At 48.7% G+C, this 13,397-nt stretch overlaps 1 protein-coding gene across 1 annotated transcript in view; it reads right to left on the bottom strand.

Annotated features, from left to right (window-relative positions):
* Nucleotides 1-211: 211 nt before the first annotated feature.
* Nucleotides 212-13,397, bottom strand: part of LOC133347765 (potassium-transporting ATPase alpha chain 2-like) — a 28,583-nt gene continuing 15,397 nt past the window's right edge. Inside the window, exons 11-23 of the mRNA XM_061560345.1 lie at nt 12,620-12,754; nt 11,814-12,000; nt 11,249-11,424; nt 10,275-10,411; nt 9,612-9,762; nt 8,905-9,073; nt 8,239-8,393; nt 6,896-7,019; nt 5,648-5,793; nt 4,109-4,242; nt 3,114-3,215; nt 2,874-2,965; nt 212-2,207 (exon numbers count right to left, since the gene is read on the bottom strand). Coding sequence (XP_061416329.1) covers nt 2,179-2,207; nt 2,874-2,965; nt 3,114-3,215; nt 4,109-4,242; nt 5,648-5,793; nt 6,896-7,019; nt 8,239-8,393; nt 8,905-9,073; nt 9,612-9,762; nt 10,275-10,411; nt 11,249-11,424; nt 11,814-12,000; nt 12,620-12,754 — 1,737 coding nt within the window. The 3' untranslated portion in view covers nt 212-2,178. The remainder of the gene's footprint in view (nt 2,208-2,873; nt 2,966-3,113; nt 3,216-4,108; nt 4,243-5,647; nt 5,794-6,895; nt 7,020-8,238; nt 8,394-8,904; nt 9,074-9,611; nt 9,763-10,274; nt 10,412-11,248; nt 11,425-11,813; nt 12,001-12,619; nt 12,755-13,397) is intronic.

Here is a 13,397-nt window from a genome sequence, read left to right as displayed (position 1 = left end):
TTGTGTTGCCTCCGAAACGTCGTGATTTTTATTTTATTTTACTTTTATTAATTTTAATTTTTTACCTACGTGACTTTACCGAAAAAAACTAAGAATATGAATCCTTGCAGTCACGAAAGCTTCAAATCTAGAATAGGCACGAAAATCATTTCTAAAGAAATTCGTTTTCAATTAAGACTTGGCTCCTTAGAAAAAGGAAACGAAAGCAGAATAGACGACCACCGCGTTTAATTAGCAGCGGGTGATACTTGGACGTTACAGGTGTGTCGGCTCTTCTTGAATGCTAAGGCATCAACTAGTTCTATTGCAGCACACTCCCATTATTTGTAACATCGTTTACCAATGTCCATGTGCCATGCCGCACACAGAACATCAGTTTTTTGCTGTTCAATGCACAACAATTCTTGTCTCGGTGAGTCGATTTCAAAGATTAGCGTCACCGTTCTATTTTAGTGATGCATTGTCTTACATTTTATCGTGGAACGGTAGTACCTCTTATTCGTAACAGAATCGTAGTAGTATTTTATTGTGGAACGTACTAATTTGTTTTATTTATTTCTGAGTAGATCACAATTGTCCTTGAAACTTCTGACACTTTATTCATTACCAAGTTGGTTATACCGTACAAGCTTTTAAGAAACGACTTAATTCAGGTCTCAAGATAGGGTATTAGGTGCATTAAAGCACACTCATAGAAAAGATTTGCCTTGACCCAAAATCATCGTTTAATCGTCTATATCGTTCTTTGCATGGATTAAGACTTGTCCAAAACCGAATGCACGTCAAAATAACAACGTATTTATTTACTAATTAAGTCCCTTTGAGTCTCACTTTTTAAGAGGTTTGGCCAATTCCTGATCAAGTATTGACATGTGTGGGAGGAAACCTAAAAAACAAATCAAAAACTAGGTCAACATCTTACTTGCTACTCTGCCATATACTTGGACACCTTATAGCCCTGCAGGTGAGTGTCGTACAAGTGAGCCACCAACTCTGCTGGATTCTGATTTCCGTCGCTGGAAAACGTTCATGCGGGCCTTGCGTGAGCAGTGCGCATGTAAAGTGCCAGAGCTGAATGGCGACACGGCCTACACCGCTATCTAGTCCCAGCTACCTATACAGTGAAATGTTTCACACCACCAGATTTACATTTTTTCATGAAATATATTTTAATTACATGGAAGGAATTTTTATTTTTTTTATTATATCATATAGTGTTCTAACATATATAAATGGCATTAGTTTCTACAGCTATAAGGTTATATATATTAATCTGCATATGTGCATGTCTCTGCGCCCGATATGTGTCCGTGCATGTTTTAGAGAGGATCTCTGTCACCCGATGCATATACTTCCAGATGGACCTTTTCGAGTACAGCAGGGGTGGGGGGAGCCTTATCTTGAATGAGGACCGAATAGAACTTTTAAAATACCTTAGGTAGGACAGCCACACATTAAAGCTACCGCCTCAGTCACCTGTCACTGCAAGAGGCGTATGCAGTGACATAAGTGTTTGAGAGTGCTAAAATTAGAAAAGCAGTGTCACCAATTGAAAAATATTCCCCTCTAGTACCCGATCAATGAGGCTAAAAGACGCTCGCAGTGATGGAAAACATAATTTGCAGCCTGTTTGTAAGTGGTTGGCTTCACGTGACCGTAGGCCTTATGAAGTGATGTCGCAGGTTGCACACAGCCTCGGGTGCTATGTGTTCCCCACCCCAAGGGGAAAGGAGCATTCACGTAATTCACTTTGGAATACCTCAATGAGCCTCTCATCACAACGGCAAGATATCCATGCAGGCTACATGGAGAGAGGTATGCCCATCATCATGTGTTACTCCTAATGAACCTATCTGTACAAATGTAACTTTCCCAGCATTGATGAGCTGGGGTGAATGTTAAAAAAAACGAGCGGAAAACCAGATGGGATTTTGTCCAATTGTTGGTGACCGAGCTGAACGCATCAAACCTTTTCTCTGCTTGAGAATGTGGTTTAATTTAGACAGAATGGACCCATGATCACAGAGGTGCGGGCTTCATGCTGCCACAGGTACAGCAATAAACCCAATGCACCCATTCACATATATGGCTATGTATGCGTATGTGTCTTTGCGCCTGTGTCTGCAGAGTACTCTTGTCTCTGTGTCCTCGTGATGGCACGTGTCACGTGCCCTGGTTTCAGTAGTACATGTTCTGCGCCCACCAAGCTGTGGAGACACACACACACGGGACAATCGTGGTTATTTGTGTGGCATGATCATGTGTGTGTGTGTGTCTGGTGCTATTAAAGTGACTGTACGATGGATGGACTAGGCCCTCGGGAATATTGCAGGCGATTTTGTCGTAGATCTTAGGTAGCAGTTAGACTTCCACACTCGTAGAACACAGGCAGAGCGCTGTTTTCATCGCCAAACATCATTCATGTAGGCAGGGCCAGCAGGGTCGTTGGACCGTACAGCGGAAGTGCAGTGTGTACTGCATGTACACTGTCTGATAACAGAGGCAGAACGGTATATGTGTGCATATGTACACTATTGCTGTGTATGGGGAGCGGAAGTGTAGTGGTTAGTGTGCTGTGCTACAAACCAGGTAACATGAGTTCAATTCCCTCACAGGACCAACACCAATGACAATTATCTGAACCAGTTCTGGGCCTCCCATAGGTTGACTCAGTCTCAAATGATGTATAAACATCATCACAGGGAGACAAAGGCGGCCGGGTGTGTTGCTGGCCATCCCACCGCCATGCCAACCTGCATAGGTGCTCACTAACAGCACTTGCCCTAATGGTGTCAATGCTATATGGGGGATCAATGTCTTTATTACTGTGTGATAATAGATGCTGCGCAATACATGTCAGCGTGTCGACTTACACTCGGGATATCTCCGGATGAAGAATTTGCGCATCTCGTCGTACAACCAGATGAAGATGGCGTATGATATCGCCACAAACCACCAGCCCACTCTGCATGCAACCACACGCACAATACACAAAGTAGGTATGAAACATCTGGTCAGATGTGCACTGTGACAGCCTTCATAGATGCTCGATAAAAGTACTTGCCCAAACAGTCGATAATGTATGGGTCCTTGTCTTACATGTCACGACTTACCGGAGTGGCATGAAGTGCAGGCCCTCATCCATGCCCGGGCAGTAGGACAGGAAGGCAGCGATCACCAGCTGAGAGAGCATCCCCAGCAACACTACCTTGTTCCTGCAAGGACGCACAGCACAGCGGACGTTAATTTGAGTTGACTCTAAACCCTAGAGCTCGAACCCCTAACCGCAGCACCACCCATATTAGTATAATATAGTAGTAAGCAGGCAAATATCTATTTGCCTGCTTAAACTAATGCTCTTGGAAAATCCAGGTCCACAAGGCTGTAAGGCTGGTGGGCAAAAAAGGTATGTGAAGAAATAGAAATGTAGTCTGTTATTTATTAACCATGATCCTTCACGATGGTGCACACAGAGGAAACGCCCACCGTCTCCTCTCTGTACAGACTTCAACTTTACGGAAGGAGCAATGAAGATGCTACACTTTCCTGACCCAAGCAAGGACTTGGCAAACCAGGGGGTTGTGATTGGACCATGGGCATGAGAACATAGCAGGAGAAGGGGAGAGGGGGGTGGCTGCCTTCTAACTTACGGAACAGGGGTGCAAGCCGTATGCTCAGTAGCCTTCATTGGTCTCCTTGACTACTCAACATGAACAACCATGGCCAGGAAATGCAAAACTGCGATGGACAGAAGTTGCGGAGGTTTCAAACGAAGGGTAATGTAAGGTTGGGTGGCATTGCCCAAGCAAATTCCCAGGTGATACCAGTTTGTCCGGTGGGAGGGGACCAAAACGTAACATCGTTTTTCGTTGGATATCTCATTCCTGCAATCCAGAAATAATGGCCAATAATACTGAATGTATTCTTCCTGGTCAAAATGTTAATTGAATGATGACATGAGGCCAGCTTCGAGCGCTTTCTTTCTCCATGTTGTTCTACTCTTTGCCTCTTCTCTAAGTAGCATTCACCTTGCAATTTCTGGAATTATTTGGGGTCAATTCCTGACACGGGCGGTGACCATGGGTAGCGACATTCCAGCCTGAGTTACCTAAAAAGGCCCTGTGTGAAGAGTGAGTTCCGGCGAGTTTTGCGGATGACGAGGTCGGCGAGTTGCTGGATGACGATGGCGATGAAGAAGGCCGTGTAGCACACGAACTCCTGTTTCTGCCGCTGCACGAAGGTCTGCATGCGCGCGGACACAGGCGTACGGCTCAGGGCGCTGCACGACGTCTGACCACAACTCCTGTGTCCTCGGGAAAAGTTATGTTTCGAGTTTATTTTGTTTAACCAGGTGTGTGCAATCCCATTGAGTAACGTGGAGGCAATTTTCAAATTTGGTAAAAGAATGCCTGAAAGTGCCTATGTTGGGCCTAGTAATTGTGCTGGTATATTTTTTTACAAATTATTTCAATTGTGCTCTCAGCATCAGAAATCTCGCGGAAATTGTGTCGGGGAACAGCTACGGAAGATATTTTTCACAGGGCTTCTAAAAAATCCTTCAAGTCGCCTTGTTCAGCTTTAGCCCTGCATCGTAGGGAGCACTCTCTCCCATACATTCTGCTACAAGTGTTTGTTGGATTAACTCAAACCAATTAATTCAAGTTTTGGAGCTTTAAATTAGGCGTGCGATAGTTTTTTCTGTGCAGATCATAAGTGAGTGCGTCCAATGCATGATGCCTGGACACACCCAACAGAAATGCCTGCTAAATAATATTTCCTGTTTTTGTTAAAATGAACGATATACAGGTAGACCTCGCTCAGCACGACCCTGTAGAATGCCGAGTCATTACGGTGGTCTTGGTCCTGTTGGAAATTTTGTACTAAAAAAAATGAAAATACTAAAATCTACAAGGTGCTTAAGAGTGAGAACACGCAGTGCCAAGGAAACGCACCCACCGCCAGATAATTTGATGACATTTGCTCAGCCAATGATAGTGATGTACGCTGAGCCAAACAGCACCCCACCTCCCATAAATTCAATTATCACGATTCATGGTAATGATTGCATTGCATTGAAAAAAAGATATAGACATTGTTTTCAATGTTATTACAGAATTGTTATTTAATGCTAAGACACTACGCACTGAGCCACGCAGTGCTCGCCGACGTGTTTACTCCGCCTTAGTGTTTCTCTGCCTTATTTTTGTGTGTTTTTGTGAGCGTTTTAGACCCATCATCTCTGGAAAAAAGCTCGCAAGTGTTAGTGCTGGAAATTTGACCAAAGTGTTAACGAAAAGTATCACTTCGGAGCATCAGATGTATGCACTGGTGAGTACAGTACATAATACTGATGTTATAATTAAAACAACAATATTTTTACTTATTAAATGTTTACCATCTGTGTGTTATTGTTAGCACTATTACCGATACCCCAATGAAGCCGTCGGAAATGAATTTCGATATATGCAATGGTGTAATGGCCCCTTTTAGCACCGATTCCATTAGTGCTCACTTCTACATATTCATGCATCTTGAGCGCTAAGCGAGGTCTAAAGTGTATTGTTTTTCAAGAAGCAGTACACGCGTGTGAAGGCGGCGCTGGTGCCGGCGTGTGCTGCTGCATGTGAAGTGAGCGTGTGGCACGCACCCACTCTTGTCCATACGAGTCCTCCAACTCCTGCTCATCCACCTGCTCCCAGTGCTGGCGCAAGCCGATGCATGTGGTCGGAAGCCAGCCTTCCTCGGCCATCACCGTGAAGTAGCCGAGGAATGCCCCCACCGCCTGCGTCACACCTGCGGGCACGCACAGGTTGCACTCGTGGGTCACACAACACAAATAAAAAACGTCCCGTCGTGTCGTCTTTAACAGACTGTTGGGGCAAGGGATGCTAGCAAGCAGCTATGAAGGCCGGCACAGCACATGAGCGAATGGGTGGCCAGCACCACGTCCAGCCGCCTTTGTCTCCCCAGTGCCGATGTCTTACGCACCGAGTACTCATTTGAGGCTGAGTCGACCTTGGGGAAGCCCAGGACTGGTTCAAATATTTGCCGCTGTTATTAGTCACGAGTGGGAATTGAACTCTGGTCGCTGGATTTGTGGTGCGGTGTTATAACCCCACTGGGTTACACACACCCATACGTGTAGGTACATGTACAGCCCATTGCTGGATGAGAGCTTCCCCATGCTGTGTGGATCGTGCGAGATTATTTGACCATACGTCACTATGCTTGTCGGTGAGGGTTGGCGATGGTCAGGAGCATAGACGAGGGAACAAAGTACAGTACAACAACGGATTTTGCTGCACAGCCCTATGCTGCCCAGCACATGACCGTGCAATCTATGACACCTGTTATTATACATGGTGGTCTCCCAAACCTGTTACCTACGAAGATCTGATGAGATCAGTGCATGATGAGTAATTTGGTCGTAGGCATATACAAAGAGAATGACAATCGAGCCCTGTAGCAACTTTGCAATTGTAACTGGGAAACGGTAAAACATTATGAAGATTCAAACTGTGGAACGCAAATATTGATGTATAGAAGACAAGATGAGTCGAGTCGATCATCAGGAGGGATTTGAATTAAGTTGCGATTACGTGTTGAGATTTTTAACCGCCGTACCACCTGGCGTGTTGTTTTTCCACTGCAGAATCTGAACTCGTGCCGCTGATGTCGCACGCAATGAACGCACGACGTCAGTGGCACACGTTTGTCAAGTGTACTGACAAACGGAAAAATTATAAACCACGCCCCTGGCCCTGCTTGGCCCCGAAACAGATTTCGATGTCTTCTTGTGAAGCCTGGCTTGGAAAAAATCACCCATACTGGCGCAGCTCGGGTGTGGCAGTGGAAAAGGGTGAGTGAACCCGCAGGCAGGCCGAGCGGCACTCACCGATCTGCAGGTAGGAGTAGGTGGCGAGTTTCGAGTTCACCAGGTGGTCGGTGCGAGCATTGCGCGGTCGCCGGTTCATGATGTCGCTCTCGGATTTCTCATAGGCCAGAGCGATAGACGGGATCTGCGCGCGTACACGCGGAGTGGAACAGAATGAGCGAGTTCACTTCCAGCCCAGCTGGAATTAGCGTTGCATACACTTTGCACGGAGCAGTATGCACAGGTAGCTCTCTAACCACACGTAGATTTCATTCACCTCCACCGGAACTGAAATGTTTGGAGGATATCTTTCCATCGGTTGATGGATGCAGCCATCGTGAATGTTGCACAAATTACTCTGCTCATAATGCAGTGAGACCTTGCAGAGCCAGATTTGCGTAGGCCTATATTTTGGGTAAGCTATGAGGCTTCCAGAAATAAAGAATAAATAAATGTTTTGTTTTAAATGTTAATGTCAAATATTTAACAAAAGCCATAAATCCAACTGGAACTCTATTTATGCACTAATGAAGCTGCGACTTGTAGAAGGCGGAGGAATGTGCGTGTACACGAGCAATTCTAAACCGAAAAATAAAAACATATCTATGTAAATTGCCAATAAGTGCTCTGGAATGTCACATGCTCTACTAAGTGCTCTCTCGTTTTCCTGTTCATTACTTTATCTTTTGTTTTATAAATAAGCTCAATAAATATTTCATGCACTCATCCAGTGAACCTCAACCATCTACCTGCCTCTGCTTCGGTGCTACGCTAGCGAGATGTTAATTACCTCACCTCGTATACAGGAGGTTGTGGGTTCAATCCCGACCCTGACGCCTGTATATTTGGAGTTTGCATGTTCTCCCCGTGGTCGTGTGGAAACACGCATTTCGAGTATTTTACTGCTGTAAATTTCCACATGATAAGCCACTTCATTGGGCTATCGTTTGTGGCCAAATGATAGCCCAATGAAGTAAAATTAATGTTTTAGGTTAGCTTCATTGAGCTCATGGTAGAGGCTGCTGATCATGCTGCCTTATAAAATGTATGTTTGCTTCTTAATTTTGACACAAGTTTTGCTTTTAAAGTCGATTTTCGCTGTAAGCGTTCAGCTTACATTGCTAGGGACCGGTACATCAGGGCATGAGCTGCTGCGGAGGCACGGTGTGAGTACTCGCGCATGTACGTACGAAGCTGGGGAACAGACTGGAGTGGTTTGCGTGGTGCCACATTGGCGCAGGTTGGTGGTTGGTGTGTGCTGGGCTTGTGTAGCATTGCGCAACCAAGACGAGGCATGAGGAGTGGGTGGCCGTTCAAATTGCGTGTGCAAAGTTGGCAGACACATTGCAAGATGCGATACTTACGATATCCGTTCCCAGATCGATGAAGAGGATGGTGATGGTGCCAATGGGCAGCGGGATGGAGGCGATGATGTAGATCAGGAATGGGCACAGCTCAGCGATGTTCTTGGTGAGGGTATAAGCGATGGACTTCTTTAGATTGTCAAAGATGAGCCGACCTGCAGAAGCGCACCAACACATGCACAACACTCTCATCATTGGAGACCACCACGGTGACCCACCGCCATTACTCGCACCACCATCGCATTCAGCGCTGCTGTCACTTTTGTTTAAATAATACTTTTTTTTTGCTGATGGTGGAAGTGGCGGTGATGGTGGAAGTGGCGGTGATGGTGGAAGTGGCGGTGATGGTGGAAGTGGCGGTGATGGCGGTGGTCGTGGTGAGGGTGATGGTTGGTGGTGGCAGTGGTTGGAGCGGTGGTGGAGGTGGTGGTGCTGGCGATGGCAGGGGTAGTCGTGGCGGTTGTCGTACAGTTGGTGGTATTGGTAGTGGCGGCATTCCTGGTGGTGGAGGTGTTGGTGGTGCTAGTGTCAGTAGGAGTAGTGATGGCAGCGGTCGTTGCAGAGGTGGCAGTGATGGTATTGGTAGTGGCGGTGTTGCTGGCGGTGGCGGCATTTCTGGTGGTGGTGCTGACATCGTAAGTGTGATGGGTGAATGCCGCTGCTTACCCTCCTCAACACCAGTGACAATGGATGCGAAGTTGTCATCCAGCAGGATCATGTCGGCTGCCTGCTTGGAGGCGTCCGATCCGGAGATGCCCATGGCGATGCCGATGTCGGCCTTCTTGAGTGCTGGAGAGTCGTTCACGCCATCTCCCGTCACTGCCACGATGGCGCCCTAAATGCGCGAGTAGAATCGACAGAGAGTCATGCGCTCGCAATGACCAATCCATCAACAGCAGCAGCAGCAGCAGCCATGATCAATCCACTGCTGGATGAAGGTAATTAAACCTATATGATGGAATATTAGTTCCGAGGGGAAATTAATATTCGTCCTTAGGGGAACGTATATTCTGGGGGACATATATCCTGACCCTGCAGTGTTGCTGCAGTTCATGCGTGGTGTATAGTGTCCTCTGCGGGGAGCAGTAGTGTATGGTTGTCACACGCTATGAACCTGGTGACCCGAGTTCCGACTCCCACTCACAGCCAACATCAGTTATGACTATCTGAACCGTTCCTGGGCCTCCTCTAGGTCGACTCGGCATTAAGTGATTACCTGGTGCAGTATTTAAACATCAGAAATGTCAAATAAAAAGTGACCAGACGAAGTATTGGCTGTACCGGCCTTCATAGGTACTCCCTAACAGCACTTTTCCCACAAGTTTATTAAGGCTACATGGGGGATCTTTGCGTTTTGTGTCTCTGTTCGGCACCTGTCTCTGGCAGCCCTCCACGATGATGAGCTTCTGCTGGGGTGACGTGCGAGCGAACACGATCTCCGTGTGGTTGGCCAGGATGCAGTCGATTTCGTCACTGCCCATGTCCTTCAGCTCCCCGCCATTCACCACCGCAGCCTTCGCGTCCCTGTACCGTGCACAACGTCGCACGCACACTCTCCTCTACTGCCTCCGTGGTCGAGAACTCCCTTCGTGCACATGTACTCACATGTTCCTGTTTATATGTTCGCGTTTGTGTGTACCCATGTGCGTGCGAATGGCACTTGCCCCAACAGTCTGTTAAGGCTATACAGGGAGTTGTTGTCTTTTGTCTGTACCCACAGGGAGCAGTAGTCAAGCAGCTAGCATGCTATACTACGAATTCGGCCAACCGAGTTCGATTCCCACTCACAGCCACCACCAGTGACGATTATCTGAACGGATCCTGGGCCTCCCCGAGGCCGACTCAATTTAGCATTTCCACTCAGGAGACAAAGGCAGCGGGCGTGGTGCTGGCCACCCACCCCTCTCGCGTGCTGTTCTAGCATTTATAAGTGTTCGCTAACAGCACTTGCCTCACCACCCTGGGTAGGCTATATGGGCTATATGTGTCTTTGTACCCGTGTGTTCCTATCAGTGCATGTGTGTGTGCGTGCGTACCGTGGGTTGACCTGGTCGAGGGGGATGTTGAGGCGGATGGCAATGTCGTCGACTGTCTCACTGCCGGCAGAGATGATGCCGACGCTACGCGCGATCGCCTTCGCCGTGATGGGATGATCGCCCGTCACCATGATCACCTGCCATGCAACATCATCACCATCGTCGTCATCCTCACTATTGCCAACAACAACAATCACCGTTCACCACAAAGTGGTGGTGATGTAACCATGGCGCTTGTGCCAGGCTAGGTGCACTCTGAGGCCATGTGACATGTCGTAGGCTCACTGCTGGCAGGTCATCGAACAGAGCCAGGTGCCGTGGGTTGACTTAGATAACTGACGGATGCGCCACCCGTCCCATTACCACCACCACCACCATCCTCATCACCACCACCCGAAACAACACCATCGCCACCAGGACCATTACCATCAATGCCATCTTCATCATCATCCTCATCACAACCAGGACAATTACCACCACCAGAGTCGTATCTCTCCAGCTGAGCGTTGCTGTGGTTTGAGTGCTCAACTCAAATTCCATGAGTTCAAACTCAGGTTGGGAGTCAACTCAACCGATCTTCGCTCCGGGGTCAATAAAATACCAAGCTGGAGCAAGTCAACTGTAATCACATGAATGAGAGACTGCTTCCTGCCAAAGGAAGGAGGAATTTCCACCACTGCCGATGGTACTGAATTCCATTAATTTTATGATTCAGCACAGGAACTCACTGATTCAAAAAATAGTTTTCCCAAAGTGTGAACTTTGTGGGTTATGATCCTCAAAGAGATTGGTCCTCAAAGTTACCCCATGCATGTGGTTCCCTGTATGCGTGACATCTCAGGTGAATCGACCGCTGCGATTGTCAGGTGAGACGTCCCTCGTGCGTGAGCGTGTATGCATGTGAGCACGTATGCGCGTGCTCGTGTGCGTGTATGTGAGCGCGTGCGTGCGTGTGCGTGCGTGTGAGCACGTACCTTGATGCCGGCCGAGCGACACTTGCACACGGCGTCCGGCACGGTGGAGCGTGGGGGGTCAATCATAGATATGAGCCCCACAAAGCAGAGGCCCTGCACAGGGAAGTTCCGCGAGTCCGTGTCGAAGGTGAAGCCGCGAGGAAACTCGTCCAAGGGCAGCTGCAGGTGGCAGAAGCCTGTGGAGCAGCAGCATGCGGGTCAGTAGTGTGCTGGTCAACAGCAGAGTGCGGGGCAGTGGCATGTGGGGCAGTAGTGTGCACGTAGGAGATTGGTGTGCACAGGAGCACGGTGCCTAGGTGTGTCCAGGCTGGGCTGATGTGCGGAGTGTGCACAGTGTGTGTCTCATTGTGTTTGCATGTGTGCGTGTCGGCGAGCATGCACACAAGAGTCTGGAGATTTGGTGAAGCTATAGGGATCCGTTGAGGCTGTAGGGATTCGGTGAAGCTGTTACTGTTGGGATTCGGTGAAGCTGTGCGGTTTCAGTGAAGCTGTAGGGATTCGGTGAACCTGTGAAGATTCGGTGAAGCTGTGAGAATGCTGAGTGTGCCGTGCGAGCGAGCCGCACCAAGCACACGCTCGCCGAGCCCCCCCAGGGCGGTGTAGGCCTCTGTGAAGTCGGCGCGCTTCTCCTCGTCCAGTGGCACCTCAACGCCTCCCAGCATGATGGTGGTGCAGCAGTCCAACACTCGCTCCGGAGCCCCCTTCATGACGAGCAGGTGGCCCGTGGAACCCTCCTCCTCGTGAATCGACAGCTGTGGGCACAGGCGCAGACAACAGAGATAAAGATCCCCCCATGGCCGTACAGGCTGTTGGAGCAAGTGTCGTGAGCGAGGGCCTATTCAGGACGAATATCCTTCAGGCTGCCGGAGATACAACAAAGACAAAGATCCCCCCCTATAGCCTTAACAGACTGTTGGGGCAAGTGCTGTTAGCGAGCACCTATTAACGCCGGCACGGTACACGAGGAGGCGGTTGGCCAGCACCAAGTCTGTCTGCCTTTGTTTTCCGAGTGGCGATATTTACACACCGCATCAGGTACTCATTTGAGGTTGAGTCGACCTAGAGGAGGCCCAGGACTAGTTCAGATCATCGTCATCGGTGTTGGCCATGAACGGGAATTTAACTCAGGTCGCCGGGTTCGTAGCGCAGCGCACTAACCGCTACATTTCCTTTTGCATATTTTCCAAGAAACTTGTACTGCGTGCGTGTACCTTGCACTTTTGTGTGAAAACCAAAGTATTTGTTGTGCAAGTGCCTGCCAATTATTGTGCATGTTGAGTACCTGGTCTTTGTGTGTGAGGACCTGGCACTTGTGTGTGAGTAACTGGAGCTTGCGTACGAGCGCCTGGTATTTGTTGAGTGTGTGAGTACCTGGTACTTGTTGGTGCTGTTGAAGGGGATCTCTGCGACCTTGTTGTTCCGCTCCCTCATGTTGGCGATGGAGCCGAGGAGCTGCTCCGTGAACTTGAGCAGAGCCGTCTCGGACGCATCTCCACTGACGTCGCGCTGCACGACATCACACCAGCACCACCGTCACACCGCAATTGTCACAACACCGCCACTGTCACATCACCATCATCACCACCGTCGTCATAGCGCTGCCATCATCAAACCACCATCGTCACAGCATCGCCTTCGTCACAACACCGTCACACCACCACCATCACACCACCATCGTCATAGCATCGCCTTCATCACAACATCATCATACCACCATTGTCACAATACCACTGTCACACCACCATCACCACAGCCACGCCATTGTCACAATACCACTGTCACACCACCATCACCACAGCCACGCCATTGTCACAATACCACTGTCACACCACCATCACCACCGCCACGCCATTGTCACAATATCACTGTCACACCACCATCACCACAGCCACGCCATTGTCACAATACCACTGTCACACCACCATCACCACAGCCACGCCATTGTCACAATACCACTGTCACACCACCATCACCACAGCCACGCCATTGTCACAATACCACTGTCACACCACCATCACCACAGCCACGCCATTGTCACAATACCACTGCCACACCACCATCACCACAGCCACGCCATTGTCACAATACCACTGTCACATCACCATCACCACAGCCACGCCATTATCACAATACCACTGTCACACCATCG

The sequence above is a fragment of the Lethenteron reissneri genome, chromosome 26, assembly GCF_015708825.2.
Source record: "Lethenteron reissneri isolate LAM-NWPU_2019-01 chromosome 26, ASM1570882v1, whole genome shotgun sequence".
NCBI classification, from domain to species: domain Eukaryota; kingdom Metazoa; phylum Chordata; class Hyperoartia; order Petromyzontiformes; family Petromyzontidae; genus Lethenteron; species Lethenteron reissneri.
The sequence above is the reverse complement of the archived record's forward strand: the minus strand, read 5'-3'. Positions and strand labels throughout refer to the sequence as shown.